This window comes from Mustela nigripes, chromosome 6 (assembly GCF_022355385.1).
Source record: "Mustela nigripes isolate SB6536 chromosome 6, MUSNIG.SB6536, whole genome shotgun sequence".
Lineage (NCBI taxonomy): Eukaryota > Metazoa > Chordata > Mammalia > Carnivora > Mustelidae > Mustela > Mustela nigripes.
In genome coordinates, this window is record NC_081562.1 from 137,791,323 (window position 1) to 137,809,635 (window position 18,313).

The window sequence follows — 18,313 nt, forward strand, 5'->3', positions numbered from 1 at the left end:
TTTTAAGAGCATTGTCTTTACTTAGTTGATTATAAGAATACAGGTTATAATACACATACTAAATATCGTTAATCGACTGTATGCTCTTGGTAAGGCTTTCGATCAACGGGCTATTTTCAGTTCAGCTTTGGGAGAGTCAAAATTCTACTCCAATTTTCAACGGTGCAGGGGGCGGTGCCCCAGCCCCTGCGTGGTTCAACGGTCAGCTGTATATTCCTGATTTAATCATGGCCTCACCTTCATATTTACCTCTTTGATTTCATTTTAATTGATCAGCAAGTGGTCTTTCTGCCTTTAGAGCTACATTTTAAGCAGCCCAAGGATTTATCCTAGAACACCCAGTATCTCTGTTTTCCCATCTGCCAATGGGGATAGTAGCAGCATCTCTCTGAAGATGCTGGAGAGAACTGAATGAATTTAATGCTCCAGAGCACTTAGCATTGTGTCCCCCCTCTTGGTGAAAGGTCAGTAAGGGACCCAGTTCTATGCTCTTCTTTAAATCATCACAGTAGATGTGGTAGAAAATGTGCAGCAGGTATTAGGCTGTTTTCCTTTTCATTTGGCTTTGTTCCCATTTTCTCCTCTATGATGATGACTCCCAGAGGACAGCTTCCTCTCACGTGGCATGGGTACATAAATGTCAGCCAGACAGCAGACAGGAGTCGGGTCACAGACAGTGGCCCCTCCATAAAGCCTCAGTGTAATCCTGTGAACAGCTATGAACCACAGTCCCTGAGGAGTTAATACCTTGACCCTTTGTCATCTGATGCCTTACCTGTTGACCTTGCCCCTTTAGGAAGTGACCCTTCTTACCTGGACTCACACTGACATTGTCCACAGCTGGATTGCAGAAATCCACTCCCATTTATCCCATTAACTCATACCCCTGGCACATCTTTAGCATTTCTTCCTGTTTCTCCCTCTACGCAAATACTTAGGTGCCATATCCTTGCTTCACCTTGTGGGAAGGACAAGAAAACATTCCTAGGATCCTGTGTCAAGTTTAGGAAGGAGTGGTAGTACTTCTGCTTTATGCCTCCTAGAAAAGAAATAGAGTTGGCTGAGAATGAGCCAGAATCTAGGAATGAGGAAGAGCGGAAGTGAGCCCACTGCTGGTCTGCTTGCTTGCTTCTTTCACTCATTCCTCCAGTATTTAATAGTTCATTGTTCTGAGCCAGGCACTGTGCTAGGAATGTGTCTCAGGTGTTGCCCCACAAGCTTGGTAGTTCCAAAAGACATGGCTTTTGAGCAGGAAAAGTGTACTTGGTAATAGAGAGATGCTGAGAGAGAAGAAAATCTATGGAAGGGATTTAACAGGTGAGTTCACTCTTGGTTGCAGGGGAAGTTAGCCCAGAACTTCCAGGTGATTGTGGCCCATGCGGGGTGGAGTTTGAGAAACACTGGGCTGCACGTTATCAAGAGCTTTGGTGATTTTCTGGGCCAATGCCCCTGTAGCCAAGAAATGCGTACGTTCAGGGGAGAAAGGTTAGTTGATGTTGTGTATAGGCCAACAGACACAATTCCATTCATGGTTTTCTCCTGGATGTTTAGGCCAAATCTAAACCTTGGGATTTTAAAAGAATCTATTACCTTTGTCTTTATTTGTAGTTAACTGTTTTGGTAACCGTAGAAGTAATTCATGCTTATTGTTGGAACTTTGAATAAAGGAGGAAAAACATGAACAGAGTTATGTCTGGGTAGCGAGATAATAATGTTTTGGTCTGTTTACTTACTGTCTTTCTGATAAGGTGGGTGTTTATCTCTAATACATCATGAAAATTTTTTCAAATCATCAAGTAAGTTTCCAACCTGGTTTTCATGTATAATTTTCTCATTCTTCTGTATGTTTCTTTATGTAGACTCTTTCCATTTTTATACATTTATAAACAAAACTGTGGTAAACATCCTTGTACTCATTCAAAGTAATTTCCTTAGTACCTTTCTAGAAGTAGAATTACTGAGCCATTGCTTTATACATTCTTAAAAGTTGATAGTAACATCCTTATCTTGTCTATCTCCGATAAGGTGGAGACCTTGGAAAGGGAAGGAAGAATTGTAAATTGCTTTCTTTTTTCCATAATTCCCCTCCCCCACCAAAAGGCCCCGATTTCTGTCTTTGCCTGAGGACCTTAGATATGTCCTATTCACTTCTGTCTAAAGTCACTGAGGGTTTGAGGAACATGTAGAACCATCTTTGGTTTGAGGAGCATCTCGGGAACAAAAACCAGATGAAGGAGTCCTATGAGATTTGTAAGAAGTTGACTTGACTCCTTCCAGGGCCAGATTGTCCTCTTTACCGATGAAACCAACACAGGTCAGAGGGCTGGGGACCCTATGACAACAAGCCAGGACACATATACAGCAATGGCCCCTGTTAGTTTGTGTCCAGACTGATCAGGAATGTGGGAGTTGTCCTGGGGAGAGCGAGAGAATGTGAGTTTATTTCTAGCCTGGCACTGCCACGCCATATGCTCTGTGACCTTGTTGGGGGAGGTTGTCCAACTCTTAGTAAAATGAAGACCAGGTGATCAGAAAGGCCCCTTCCTCTCGTTTTCCCAAAGTCCATGGCTTTGGATTTACCACGACCTGATGCGGTTGTCCGAGTGATTTCACTTTGGGATGTCAGCATCTCCGTGGTCCATTCATAGATCCTTCTTGGTCATCCACCACCCACAGATCATGACATTGACGTGCCCATGACAGTGACCTTCCTCTTGCCCTTCCATTCACACATTTATGTTCCTTCCACTGAAGCATTTTTTTGTGTGCCCATCTAGAGGAAATGTAAACCTTTGCTTTCTTTTTAATTTCAAGATCGAAAGTTCAAAAACATTCCATAAAATACTTCCATGAAACATTAGTTCTGAGCATTGAGAAGGCTATGGTGCTTTGAAAATGGAAAAGATCTGTGTTTCTAACTGGACACAGTAGCAGAGAATTTTGTGCCTCTAGTGTATCTCCTTTCTTTGCACTGAGCTGGTGGTTAAGTGATGTTGGACAGCGAGTACGACAGTATCTCTGCTTTAAATTGAACTATCTTCTCCCTGAAATTTAAGAACATCACAACCACAACTTAGAATTTTCTCTGCAGAGAAATAAAACATGCTAACCTACAGAACGATGTGAGGAAATGTCTGTCTGTTTTGGTCGCTCTTCAGTGTGAATGAGCCACCTTAAAATAAAATTATTTATTGTTATTATTTCTAATTATTGGAGAGTAGACTTAAAAGCCTCATATTTTTTACTGATAAAATACAGATTTCTTTCATCTTTATGATCTCATGGGGTTGGGATAATTAAATAAGAAATTAACTTATATATCTGTAATTTATTAAAGAACGCTATGCTTTTTCTTTTCAACAGTGAAGCCATATTTAAATCTGTTTGCTTTTTTTCCATAATGGGTGAGCAAAGCAAATAGTTCTGGTTAGATTTCATTACCAGCTTATAGAGAATATCCAAATTCTTTTTAGTTGCTATCAGAATTCATCTTAAAAACTCAAACTAGAGATGTTTCTCAGTAACAATTAAAAATAAACATTTAGATATACTTAGGATAATTCTATTGAACTATTCTCCAAGAAGAGTAGTTTTCAGGAATAGAAATGGTTATGAGCAGGTGACACTGTGTTTTATAAACTAAATTCTTTATAAAGATTATTTGTAAATATAAATATTATTTCATCTCCTGTAATTATTCATTTCCAGCATCCGTTGCTTGGGCAATTTCCTCCCTTTCTCTTCGCCTTCTGACACTTTCTTCTTCTTTCCCAGTTAGTCTGGACCTGACAATAAAATGTCCACTACAGTTGCCAACAGCTCCGTATGTGGTTCCTTGCTGAGTTTTTGTAAACTGCCCCATTTGCCCTATTTCTCCCCAGCTTCATCAGAGTTGTAGTGACCAGCTGTATAGAGAGAACGTCAGATGCCATCGCGGACCCACGGAGTAACCAGTGCTGGGGTACCTTCTGTGGGCGCACTTTGGTTAATTTCTTCCTTTTCAAGTTATGTTTGTAGTTTGGAGATCCGTTTAAGTCCATTTGGTTTGAAATCAGGACGTAAAGTCAATGAAAGTCATTTCAGAGTGTGACCTCGAGCCTTCAGGAAAGATTATTGCATGATTTCATATGGTTACTCAGCACACATTCTCTGGGAGCCTGCTGTGCCCCAGCTCAAAGATGGACATACTCACAGTCCCTGCCTCCCTGTGGGTGAATGGGGCGAATCATGGTCTGGAGCCCACCACCTTCCCCAGATCCTATGGCTCCATCACGAACCGAGTACCTGCACATGAGCAAGTTACTCCTCTAGCCCTGTTTCCTCATCTTGTAAATGAGACCATTTTTTAAGTTTCCCTTTAATGCTCCTTTTAGCTGTAAAATTGCCGACCTCCAATCATTGCATATTTTTCTTGGAATTACATTGTTACTGCTTGGTCTCACTGCCTTCATGTTGTAGTTAAACATAAGCGGGGGGACTCCAGGGTTTCCAGTGTTGAATGTAAAAAGCTTGGGAAGTCCCGCTTTATCCCAACAAGAAAGAAGCTGCAAGGACCGAGATCAACAACTCTTCTTGGATCCTTAGGCGGTCCCAGGGCAAACCACCGCTCCAGAGATGAGAGACACAGACAGGCCAGTACAGGGAGTCGGGCTCTCTATAGGGAGTAGAGACCCTCAGGCAATGCAAGGGAGCAAAGATAGTCTCTTCCACAAATGCTGCCGGAACAACTGGATGGCTACATGAAAAAAAAAAAAAAAATGAATCTAGACACAGACCTTATACCCTTCACAAAACTTAGTTCCAAATGGATCCTAAACCTGAATGTAAAACACAAAACTGTACACTACCTAGGTGAGGACATAGGAGAAGGCCCAGATGACCTTGGGAATGGCAATGCTTCTTTATTTTTATTTATTTACTTTTTAGAGAGAAAGAGCATGAGCAGGGAGAGGGGGTGAAGTGGTGGAGGGAGAGGGAGAGAGAATTTCAAGCAGGCTCTACACTCGGCGCTCAACGTGGTGCTTGATCTCACAGCCCTGAGATCATGACCTGAGCGGAAATCGAGAGTCAGACTTTTAACAGACTGAGCCACCCAAGCACCCCCAGTGATGCCTTTTTAGGTAAGACACCAAAGGCACAATCCATGGAAGAAAGAAATGACAAGTTGGTTTCTTCTTAAAATTATAAAACTCCTGCAAAAGACGATTTCAAGAGAATTAGAAAACCCACAGGCTGGGCAAAAATATTTGCAAAAGACACATCTGATAAAGGACTATTATCCAAAATATACAAAGAATTCTTAAAACTCAACAATGGAAACAACGGAGTAAAAAAATGGGCCAAAGCTCTTAGTAGACACCTCACCAGAGAAGATACACAGATGGCAAATAAGCGTAAGACAAGATGTTCCATGTCATAAGTCATCAGGGAAACTCAGAACCATAAAGTACCACTGTGCATCTATCAGAATGACAAAAGTCCCCAACATGGACGTCACCAAATGCTGGCAAAGATGTGGAACAGCATGAACTTTCATACATTGCTGGTGAGAATGCAAAATGATACAGCCACTTTCCAAGACCGTTTGGCCCTTCCTTGCATAACTAAACTTATTTGCCATATGATGCGGCTGTCACGCATCCTGACTTGACCCAAAGGAGCTGGTCTTTACCCAGAGGAGCTGAAGACTTCTTTCCCTGCAGAAACCTGCACATGGATGTTTATGGCGGCTTCCTTCATAGTTGCCCAAAGAAGGAAGCAAGCATTCAGCAGTGGAATGGGTAAACAGACTATGGTCTGCGCAGACAGTGGAATATTATTCACCACTGACAAGGCATGAGCTGTCAAGCCAGGAAAAGACATGGAGGACCCTTTGGTGCATATTACCAGTGAAAGAAGCCCATCGGAAAAGGCCACATGCTATGTGACTCCAGCTATGTGACATTCTAGGAAAGGCGCAACAAGGGAAATGGAAGAAGAGCAGTAGTTGTGGGGTGAGGAGGTGGGGGGGCGAGTAGGCAGAGCACAGAGGATTTTTAGGGAGCCTTCCCCTCCATCTTGTAGTAAACCCGGACCTGCTTTATAAAAATGAAGTCCCTCTAAGAAATAACGGAATAAAAAGGGGGCAACCCAAGAGGTAAGGCCTAACCGGAGAGCCTCTGTCTCAAATTAAAATTTTTGAGCCTCCAGTAATATCTGCCTTTTCTTTTCCCACAATTTCGCTCATATGTTGTTCATAAATCTTAACTCTTAACGATGGGGTTTTGGCTCCCCGTTAGGTGAAATATTTCATTTAACTTCGCCAAAGCCAGACTCGGAGCAGCCTGGGAATCGTTAGGCGGCTTCCCCGCTTCCCAGTACATCAGGAGTCTCTGTATGGCTCCTTTTTGTTTATTTTTAGGGCGAGGAGGAGTTGTTTTGGACTCCCCCATGGTGGGGGTTAGGCTGCAGTATTGTGTGTGTGGCGGGAGCATAAGCTGGGCTTCGGCCCCTGCTTTGAAGTGGCAACATCAGGAATGGCCCATCGGTGGAGAGCAGCCTGGTTCGGCAGCCACAGGACTGATTTCTGCCTGTAATCTGATTACGGGGTCTGAGCTGTTCCAGCCTGCAGCCTCCTGCTCTGCGTTTACTATACTTTCAAGGACACGAGGGCCTGATTGCTCCAGCCCTGTGCTGTGAAAAATCTCAACCCAGTTTTGCTTAGACGGGCGGCAGGCCGCGGCCGGTTGCACTGGTCTCTGCATCGCACTGTGTGACTAAACGTTCTGTGTGCAACATGTTCAGAAACCCAGAGCTTGCCGGCTGCCTGGGAGCTCTCAGGTTCCCTGAGAAACAAGGTAAGGCAGGAAAAATAGGAATTGCACTTGTGGGTTTATTTTGTAACAGGATGAATGCCTCGTATCCTCCGTTTCTTTCCTTGTATTCCCCTGTGTCCCATTATCGTTTCCTCAAAGGACGCTTGAAAGATCTAATTGCATTTATAAATTAGCTTATTTTGTGGCTGAAATATGTGAGGTGGTTTTTGTTTGGTTGTTGTTGTTGCTTTTTGTTTTTTCTTTCTTTCCTTTTTTTTTTTTTTTTTTTTTTTTTCCTATTGTAAGTTAGAGATACTGCTGAACCACAAAAGCCTTTATGCAGGAAAAATTGCAGATTCAGTTCCAATGCCCAAACTTTGAATCCTGTTCTGGATGTGCTGTGCATTAGCTAAAATAGTTTTCTAAAGCGAGGGCTATATATACTAAATTATTTCCAGTAGACAAGGGTGTTTGTCTTTTTTATGAAATCTTCATGTGATACTGTTTGGAACAAAATGTTGTTTTTGTAGTGGCTTCCTTTGAGTGCAGAGGAAAATGCATGCTTTCCATGGAACCCCCGGAGTGGCCCCGCAGATTCCGATCACTGATTGAATAGGGCTGAAATGCTGAAGTTATTTTGACTGTCCCATGTGAAATTCTGGCACTCTGTGTCAAAGTCTTTTTCAGCACAGATGCACTCTTAGGAGGTGATTCGAACAGGCCTTAGCTTCGCCAATTTTCTTCTACAACATTTGCTAGCTTTTTGAACTGAGTTCTCTCTCTCTCTCTCTTTTTAAAATTTTAATATATAACACGATATTTGTATAATTAGGAAAAAAGCTCAGGTCTTTAATTGGACATATACCTTTCATTTTACTGTATTTCTCTAGTTGGTCAGAATTTCCAAATGCCAGGAGGCTCCTGGATGGGTTTTGCTGGCTAATGACATGTCAACATCTGGTGCATTTTGTACCTCCTTTTCCTCAGGCTTCTGCCCCCAAATATTAAACAGTAAAAGGCACTTGCTTAGAAGTCTGTGTAAGTGGTCTGCTTGTGGTTTTCTTGGTGGACAAACGATTACTGTGCCAAAAGTTGTAAAACCTTACTTGCCATCAGACTGGTATAAATTTGTCTCTGCCTGGTTTTGATTAACTGGTCCAGCCGGATGTGTCTTTTTGCTGCATGGGATTGTTACCCCCTGTCTTTACATAATACATATCCCGTCTTCAAAAATGAAGAATGAAATAGTTAATTTGATGATTTGTTATTATTTAGATTTTAAGGAAGGCAATAAAAACAGTGGACCTGTTCCCTGGCTCTTCACCATCCCCTCCATGCACACATTCTTTTAAAAGCATCTTGAATATATCAGGCAGTGATGAGTTTCATCGTTTCTGTTTATCTGGACTGAAATTGTTTAATTTTTTTTTGTCTTCTTTTCCCCTGAGTACATAACTGTGCTATTCAGTATTTAATTGCTTTGAGTAATCTTAGAGCTATAACAAATTTCAATGATAGCATTGAACTATGTCCGATTCCTCCCTCCCCACCTGCAGAGTTATGTCAGCTAAATTTCAGAGGGGAGGAAGCTTTGCCTGTGTAAAATGCATGTTGTGGAATTTGATTCCTAAAAGGTGTCATTTTTGTATTCTTATGTCTTGTCTGGTTAATGGTTTCCTTTTCCTTAAGTGATATGTTCAAAGGGGCTTTGGAGAATTTTGTTTTCCATTGGAGGTTTTTTTTTTTTTTTTAAACTTACTGTATAGCTATTTCAATGTTACATCATTTCTTTCCCCTTAGATTTCAACCAGAAAAACTTAAGCTTCGTTGGATTACCAAGTCAAAGAAGAGTTTCAAGGTAAAGTGATCTTCGCTCAAGGAATCTTAAATTTTGAAGATCTATGGTAGCTTTTAGAATTATTCTCCTAAATTCCTAATTCATGAGTTTGAATGTTTGGCGGTATGTTTTCTCCCCAGAGTTTGATTTATTAAAATGTCTGAAGCAAACTGACCTAAAAGTACGTTCAGCCAAAAAAGATTCTTTTTGTATTCATTAATGCTGTTTATGGGAACATGATCTATTTGCAGATCAGATAAAATTTTGAACCTGTGAAGGGCTATTATCTTTTCTTTCTTGTACCTGACTCTCAGTGTGGGATGTTCTTTTGCAGTCTGTCCATCGGGTAAGAGAGCTTTTGATTTTTTAAGAGAAACTTTAGCCTTGTTCTTTCTTTCCATCCTGCCTTCTTCCCTCCTTCTCTCCCCACCCCCAACCAATCCATCTGTCCAGTGAGGTCTTTTATTTTTTTCCTTAAGATTAAAAAAATTTTTTTAATTGGACAGAGCCAGTGAGCATAAGCAGGGGGAGCAGCAGGCAGAGGCAGAGGGGGAGGGGGAGGGGGAGGGAGAGTAGGTTTCCCACAGAGCAGGGGGACCCCCAATGCAGGACTTGATCCCAGGACCCTGAGATCATGACCCAAGTCAAATGTAGACGCTTAACCGACTGAGCCACCCAGGTGTCCCCCAGTGAGGTCTTTTAATCATTTTGCATTTCATTTCCCTTGACTGTAAGGTGTTATGGGCACTGATTCAATATACCTAACATGCTGAGATGCTGTGGTACATAATCATTCATTTAAGCTCTCGTAAAAATTAAAGTTTGTGCCAAATCAGATAGCTGTGTCCCAGATGTTTCTTAGTCGATCACTGTCCCTGATAGAATTTGAGATTTTCAAATGGTGACACAAAGTTATTGTCCCTAAGACATGTAGGCATCAATCCCAGTCTACACTTGGTGATGGTAGAAGGACCCAACCCTGATTTACCCCTCATTCCACTCAGATGCTTTCGTTCCTAAGGTATCATGTATGACATTGTTTCTTTGCTATAAAGGGTTTGCATTTCAATGGCATTGAATAAACAGCTGTTCTCATCAGGCTGAGCCTGGTCCTGCCCTGCCCTGAAAATGGCAAAATCGATCTTGTGAGCACATTAGATGAGATAAAGCCTTGGTGGATTTGATCCATGTCTTAGTATCAGGCCATCTAGAGCAGTAATGAGCCAGGGTCATCGGTAAGGTTGTCTGTCTTATTGAACTCAGGAAATCTTACATTTCTGGGGCTTCACACAGCTTCCCGTATTTCTCATCTTTGCCATGTTTTTGATAGAATCTAAGGCTTATACTTTTCGTGAGTTCCAGCTACTATAGCAAAATACTCTAGACTGGATGGCTTATAAACAGCACAAATTTCCTTCTCACAGTTCTGGAGACTGGAAGTCTGAGATCAGAGGGCCAGCATAATGGGATGAGGGCCCTCTTTAAGGTTGGAGACAGCCAACTTCTTGTGTCCTCATTGGTGGAATGGGCTAGAGAGATCGCTGGGTCTCTCAGAAGAGTTGTTTTATTTTAATTGAAGTACAGTTGGTCTCTGAGTCTCTTTTTATAAGATAAAGACACTGTTCTCATTCATGAAGTCTTTATCTCATGACCTATCGCCTTCCAAAGTTCCCACCTCCTCCTCAAATCACATTTGGGGGTTAGGATATCAACATCTAAATTTGGGGGAATACAGATGTTCAGACCAGAGTAGCTTAGTTCCCAGTATGTTCCTGGCAGGTTGGTAGAGCTGTAGTAGAGCTAGTAAGTGGCTGTGCAAGAGGAAGAAGAGGAAAGCGTTGCTTATTTAAGAATAGCAGCAGCATGAACTAGAAGGTCAGACATTTCAGTGAAAGCAGATTCAGAGGGACACAGCCGCTCTAAAATGGTGGGCGGTAGGTCCTCTGGATCCATGCAAATGACGACCTCCTGCCCATGGAACTAGAGTAAAATCGGCTGGAGATGGAGGCACTTGCCTCCTTCAGAGCATTCAGATCAACTAGATGCTGAAGTACAAAGAGGAGGTAGTAGACTTTGATCTCTTGTGTATTGTAATGTGAACAACAGTAAAAGAGTGAACAGATCGGAGGGAGCCTTTCCCAGCGTGGGTGCTGACTGATCAGTCATGGTGTAGCCCCATTTTGTCAAAGACAGACGCTAGTAACCACAGAAAATCCTGTCCTCACTCTCCTGAAGTTTCCCCTTGTTTCTACTGTTGGCATTTAAGTAGGTTAATGGGACACATTAAAAAAAAAATGTGGAGGCAGGGAGCAATGCTTCTTAGATTATTCAAGCAGAGGGAAGGACGCAGGGTATGAAAAATTTAGTCCTGAGAGAGCACTGTTTCAGAGGAGATGAAGATATATAAAAAATACAAAGGTGCATCTTAATGGCAAAAGTCAAAAGTCAAGACTGTAGCATTTACGTTAGCTATATATGGAGGATTATATGTTTTATTCTGAAATACACTCTTATGCTTTTGGTTGAGCTGTGGCAACCCACCCGTGCCTACAGAGCTTGTCAGGCAGAGAGCCCGTGTCCCAGGGGTGATGGTCCACGAAGAGAGCGCCACAGAGCGCGTGGAGCTTAGTGCTTTGGAGGCTCCCATTGTGTGAGGTAGGATTGGGCTCCACCAGTCACACTGCTTGGTGCCTCTGACTCAAAAAAATTAAAGGAGGGTGATGTTTGGGCTCTTTGGGGTATTTGTGGGTTTTTTTTTTTTTTTTAAGATTTTATTTATTTATTTGACAGAGAGCAGGAACATAAGCAGGGTGAGTGAGAGAGGGAAAGCAGGCTTCCTGCTGAGCAGGCAACCCATGTGGGGCTTGATTCCAGAACCCTGGGATCATGATCTGAGCTGAAGGCAGATGCTTAAGGACTGAGCCACCCAGGTGCCCCAGGGTATTTGTGTTTTATTAGCCATTAGAAGATGATGGGAAGGGATTATTCATTCACAAATGTTCCAGAGTCTCTTTTTTTTTTTTTGAGAGAGAGAGAGAGTATGGGCTCTCATGTGGTAGACCCTGAGATCATGATCTGAGCTGAAACCCAGAGTCAGAGGCTTAACTGACTGAGCTACCCAGGCACCCCTATAAATCAATAATTTGAAATAAGATGCTTGCCACATGTTCTACAAGTAAGAAACCAGGATACCATGAGAGAAAACAACAGAGGTGCATAATATAGATTTGGTGTGCGGTGGGATAGGCACGGGGTCAAGGACTTTCTTCTGTGAGGAACTGACCTTGAACAGAGCAGGACTCAGGTAGGCTGGAGAGGAGGGAACTGGGTAGAGTAAATCACATTTACAGTAAGCTGTGTTAGGAGCCACAAGAGCTTTTCCTGACAGTGCTTGGGTTTCCCACTGGTTTCTGACCAACTGGGAAAAGGCTGCCCTTCTTATGGGTACTGACACTCTCAAAGCTTGTTTGAAGAAGGTAAGTGCAGGAGCTGTCAGGGGCTGACTTGGAAACCCCACTGTAGAAGTTCAGAAAAACGTTTAACTGGGGAGGAGTTTCTCAGTCTTCATTAGCGGCTTTTTGATAAGCACACAAAAAAGGGGGTAAATAGAAGCATGCAGATATTTATGTTTGAAAATACGAGATAGTCTTTGTCCCCTAAGATCAGTGGCCTGAGAAACTGAATATTTCCAGGATTGGACCATTTTTGTTTTTGTAGAGAATTCTTTTCCTGAGATTTTAGTTTCCCGAAGAAAGTACAGAACTTTATCCAGATGTTTACACAAGTAGCTGATTAACCGGTGACAATAGCATGCCATTCTTTCAGTGGGCTATACTTCCACAGTTATGTGATTCTGTTGGTTTATATATACTAAGTCGTAAATCTGAATAAAACACTGAAAAAAAAATTATCACTGCATCATGATCACTGTTTAGAAGTCAGTGCCAAGTCCACATTTCTGACCTAAGCAGGTGTCCTAGAGTCTTTAAACCATTTGGAGTGTGATTTATAATGACTACTTATTCTCAAGACTTTTTATGAAATAATATGAATATATGGCAGACCTATTTATGAATATAAGCCCTACCACATTTATCAGCAATAAGAAAGATTTCAGATGAACTTGGTTCTAGCAGATAGATCTGTCCCCTATCTTGGATCTTGCGCCAGCTACTTGAAATTGAATTGATGGATGGGGTGTAGATAATTTGTGTGTCCCACTTACCTGGTATGCACAGAACTTTCCTCAGTCCAGTCCCCCTGGGACCCCTATGGACAGGCACCCCTGCAGGGCAGAAATGCAAATGGAGGACAAGCCCTTCAGGAGGGTCAACTTTGCACTGAAGTTCAGCCTTTGCAAGGCTGTCGTTCACCTTTCTGGAGGTGATCCTGTCACTGAAGAAAATTAGTTCTCCTGTTTTCATGCTAAGTTTTCTTCCTGTTGTGTGGTGGCAGCTCTGTGGTCTTGCACAACCCCAGACATGCTCCCACGGAGGCCCGTGGTGTTGGTGCATGCCGCCTGGGGCCCCCTAGATTGGTGTGTCGTCTTTGGGCAAACCATGTAACAGCTTCCTAATCTGCAAACCAGGGATGATGATAGTGCCAGTGTGCCGGGGCTGGCTTGCACTGCCTTGTGAGAGCGAGTGCATGTGTCTCTTTCCAGAAAGTCTTATGCGAAGCTTGCAGATCGGCCATAGTGGGAGTATTGACATCATCAGCAGAGACTGCAAAGCACATGCTCAGGGGAAGCAGGTGGGAGAGCAAGAGGAAGGAGCCCACTGTTAAACCTTTCTCAGCATAGCCCTGAGCAGCTCAGGCCTCACCGAGTCTTATGAAGATAATTAAGATTATACCCACAATATGCCTCATTAGAGAAGAAAAGTACATTGTGCTTAATTCCGTATTCTTTCCTCCTTCATTTCCTCCTGTATCCCAAGACAGGTCTTCATGAGCCTTTCAGACCTACTCACCATGCTTTGATTTCTTAGTTGTTTGAAGACATTTGTTACTTTACCGTAATTTCAGCCCTGGAGGAAAGCATGTATATATCCTAGACAAGTTGCTGATTTTCTGAGGAAGAGATGAACACAGAAAGGTTGAGCAATTAATCCAAGCTTCCCCAGCTCTTGGTGAGTGGCTGTAGAAGAGAGTGGCTGTCCCAACCCAGGCGTACAACTCGCGGCTCCGCCATGTTGTTACCCCTGACGCCATGCCACCTGCCTGTGCTGACGTAATTCTTCTGTTACACAGAAGTGACATGACTATAAATAAATGAAAAAAGCTAGCATTTAACTCCCAGAAATAAAACTCTTTACTTGTAATCCACATACATGTATTTCACTATGTATAACAGTCACGTAACTCTTGCTTTTTTTTTCACTTAACATCATATATCTTGATTCACATTGACTTTAAACATTATTAATGGCATAATTTAATTTTTAGCTTTCAGAAAGAGTTCTGGCTTGAAGAGAAAGAACAGCTTGCTAACCACAGAAGAAGAATCGATGCTAAGATTTTAACTGCACTTCCAAAAGGTGAGATTTTCTCTAAATGGTTGACCAGTGTCCCGGGCACTTAAGTATTGTGTCACCTGATTTTCTCTGAGGGGAATTCATTCCAAAGCTCCAGTGTATACCCTCCTTTGTGTTCCTTTCTGTCTGTTGCAAGAATTAACCTTAATGAATTATCTCTCTTCTTGTGTGTTTCATCTGCACCTTTCTCTGTGTCCGTCCTTGTCATTTTAGCCATCTTCGGGAATTCCCTGGAGGCCGGGTGGGGAGGGCGACAGAAAGAGCCAGCATAGAATCCACCCACACCATCACTGCTACCTCTCACCTTCTCCGGGGGCAGTGAGTGTTGTTCATAAGCCCTTATCTACTCCGTCCACTCTGTCCACTCCCTCTGCCTCTTGGTGCTTTGCTGGTGCCTTTGCACTGAGTATCTTAGCGCTCCCTGCCAGGCAGCCCACTGGGTTTCCAGGACACTCCATAGCTCCTGCATCTCTTTCCCCAGGTAGGCACTCACGTGTTCTGTGAATTCATTTTTTCATTGGTAAAGATACAAGTGCAGTAAAACATTCGCAGCTGCCATGAGCCCACTACTCCCTGTGTTTTGCCTGAGAAATGATGTAAATGTTAACCAGATCTTTGTGTCCCCCAACTCTAATACTGGAAGAGGGGCATACCAGCTCTCAAACTGCTTTCATGCTAAACCCACTGTGTAACCATTACTTCAGAAGAAACAGGTTTTGGTGGAAGGTCAGATTTTTTTTTTTTTTTCTATTTTTGTCCTCTGAAAGAAACAAATAAACAAACATGAGATCAAACCCAAAAGAGATAAGACCAGGAAAAATATTCTTTTAATAGACACTAAATCTAGTTTAAAAGGCCCACTGATACATGGGTGTACAGCCTGAGGAATTGAATAGGTGATGTGCTTAGACATAGTCTGACGAGGATGGGTATTTGGAGCACCCCAGAGATTCGGCCTTGTGGAGACAATTTAAACAGAGACATTTTGCAATTTTCAAGCACTTAGAAAACTGTCAACTGAAATACAGACTTACTCCGTGTTGTCCCGGAGGCCCCGGACGAGAATACTTTGTTGAATACACAGAAGTAGATGAGATGTCATAGGAGAGAGACTGTTCTGATAGTTCATGGGACCTGCTGGGCTGCATTGCCATCTCATTCACTCCCATTGGCTGTTCAAGGGCTTCCATGGGAAGGAGACATGCTGCGGGTTCCCACCTGGATGGCGTGACATGGAAAGGGCCTTCCAATTTTTTAGACTCTTCGTGAAAGACAAAGCAGCTCTGGTGAATCTGAGCCAAGCTTACAGTCTGGGAAGATGGTCCAAGCAAAGTTCAAGGGTGAACAGATTGATTTGAGCAGGAACTTAGAAGATTGGACTGATTAGGCAAAGTTCTGTAGCAAAAGCTGTTTCACTCATCCTCTTTGTCTGCCGTGGTCCTTTCCTTGATGAGCAACAGCACGTGCAATATTAGGGTCAGAAAAATTAGAAATGGTATATGAGATGCAAGGTGCCTTTCAGGTTCAACAGCTTGTAACTCCATATGTGCCAAAATTTAAGAACAACTTAAGTTGATTTACCAGTTTCATTAGAAAATGTATCATAGGGGCACCTGGGTGGCTCAGCCAATTAAGCGGCTGCCTTTGGCTCAGGTCATGATCCTGAGATCCTGGGATCAAGACCCATATTGGGCTCCCCGCTCAGCAGGGAGCCTGCTTCTCCTTCTCCCTCTGCCTCTTCCCCTGCTTGTGCTCTCTCACTCCCTCTCTCTCTCTCAAATAAATAAATAAAATCATTAAAAAAAATGTATCATAATTGTTGATGAAAATGTACTTTTTCACAAATCAGAGGTAATACCATGTATTAATGAGATTTATGTTTCTAAATTCACAAGATCTTCAAAATGTGCTTAAAGAGTATCCGAACCCCTCCCCTCCTGAATTTCATGTAAATTCTGCAGAGTCTTCTTTTACGTTCTGTAATTGATGAATTCGGGAAAGACCCGAATTTGGAAAGACCCACGTATGACCTCTAATCTCACTTCTCCATCTTAAATATTTTAATGATTCTGTCAGCTCTTGGCGATATAATGGTGAAAGTAGGAGTTGATTACAACCATTTTTCATGGCATAGCGTTTTATGTCTTTTTATACATTTATAGAAGTTTCTGGTCATTTAGTGAGGAATTCTTGCCTTTGTGAAATTGAGCATTAAAATGATCATTGAATTTTTCTCTAAGGGGGCTTCCTTTAACTGTGTATCACAAACAAGTTATCCAAGGGTTAAAAATCTTTACCTCTGTAAAGATGATATATTAAAATAGTTTTTCCACTTATGCATTATGAAATGGACCAAATATATTAGTCTACTTTCTTAATAGCTTTCTTGAAAGATAATTTAAGCAATCTATAATCCATCCATCCAAAGTATACAGGTCAGTGGCTTTTAGCATATCCACAGAGCTGTGCACCCATCACCATAGTCCGCTTTGGAACACTCTCCTTATCCCCAAAAAGAAATCCCACACTTCTCAGCCCTCACCCCGCCCCCTTAGTCCTCTAGTTTTGTAATCTCTGATTTTATAAGCTGCTTGTCTTTGTATTAGTGGCTGCCATCCAAGGGTAAAAATTAAAGTGCGGGAAGTCCGATTCCTTTTCAGGACTTTCTGGGTCTGGGCTGTGCTCTTAGTTTGTCAAGTGCAGGGTGGGAGGGAGGTGTTCTTGGCAGTCCTATGCCACTTATATTTCTTTGGAAGATTCTACTGTACTTGGGTTTGGACGCCTGAACTCAACAATAATTTTACCAGAAAGCCTGTTTCTCAGGGCTAATTAAAGAAACTGTTGCCCAAGAAAACTGCCCAGTAGACCACATTATGCTGGGTATTGGCATTATATATTATGATAAAGCAAGTTAAATAACTTTGTAAAGTATGATAGCCCTGATGTCAATTGCCTTTCAGTTATCTGACTCAGAAAATGACCGTCTGATTCCCTTCAAAAATAACTAAAGAAATAGACTAATAGAATCTTTGTTGGCACAGAAGCACTGTTTGGAATTACTTAGAGGAGGGCAGCAGGCTAAGATAGCAGGTGCGATGAGGAATAATTTAGTATATGTCACAGTTTTAATGTACTTGAATGTACTTGAAGGCAAGTAGAAAATTCGTTACAATGGAAGTTAGATCAACAGCACCTATTTCGATCTGTATTATACAATGATTGCTATTACTGTTACCTGAACCATTTATGAGTGGTATGCATTATACCACAGTGTACAATCAGCTGAATTATAGCTGCTTAATCCAATTTTGTTTTTTTTTTTAAATGTTTTATTTATTTATTTGACAGCACGAGCAGGGGGAGTGGCAGAAGGAGAGGGAGAAGCAGGCTTCCCACTGAGCAAGGAGCCCCATGCAGAGCTCGATCCTAGCACCCCGGAATCACAACCCGAGCTGAAGACAGCTGCTTTTAATGGAGCCACCCAGGCGTCTCAGCTTTATCCAATTAAAAAAACATTCTTATTTCCTGTTTTTAGGAAATATACACTGATAAATTTAGAGATAAAGGGATATCGTGCTGCAACTTACTCTTGAATAGTTCAGAAAAATTAATATGTGGGAGGGCCTGGGTAGCTCAGTCGGTTGAGCATCTGACACTTGGATTTGGCTCGGGTCATGATCTCAGAGTCATGGGATGGAGTCCCATGGCCAGCTCTGCACAGGGTGTGGAGCCTGATTAGGATTCTCTCTCTCTATCTCCCTCCAGCCCCACCCCCTGACTCGTACCCTCATACTTTCTCTAAAATAAGTCTTTAAAAAATTGTATGCATATATGTGTACATTCATGCATGTCTATACACACATAACACATGTAAATATGCCTATGGAAAAGGATAAAAATAAATTTAGTAAACTGTAAACACGTTATGAAGCATGTGTCGATTTTTCTATAAGTCTGAAATTATATAATCATAGTAAAGACAAGACTGCTTTTGGTAGATCATGAACAGTAACCAATTGTATTCAACACTATCTTCCAGACCCTAACTGTGGTAGTGCTTTATGACTGAAAGAATGGAGGGCAACATAGATTTCCACAGCTGGGATGACTTCTGTGATTTCTTAGTATCAGCCCCTTTTATGCTTTAT

The 18,313-nt window shown here is 42.1% G+C and overlaps 1 protein-coding gene across 11 annotated transcripts in view; it reads left to right on the forward strand.

Moving 5' to 3' along the window:
• Positions 1-18,313, forward strand: part of SVIL (supervillin) — a 121,084-nt gene that overhangs the window by 16,537 nt on the left and 86,234 nt on the right. For 2 of the 11 annotated variants that reach the window (XM_059404334.1, XM_059404335.1), the window contains exons 1-3: positions 6,641-6,836; positions 8,595-8,652; positions 14,077-14,168. In XM_059404334.1, the coding sequence (XP_059260317.1) occupies positions 6,776-6,836; positions 8,595-8,652; positions 14,077-14,168 (211 nt within the window). In that variant the 5' untranslated portion in view covers positions 6,641-6,775. Of the gene's footprint in view, positions 1-6,640; positions 6,837-7,822; positions 7,833-8,594; positions 8,653-14,076; positions 14,169-18,313 lie in introns of those variants that run through there. The other 9 variants (XM_059404337.1, XM_059404338.1, XM_059404344.1 and 6 more) reach the window with 6 other exon arrangements.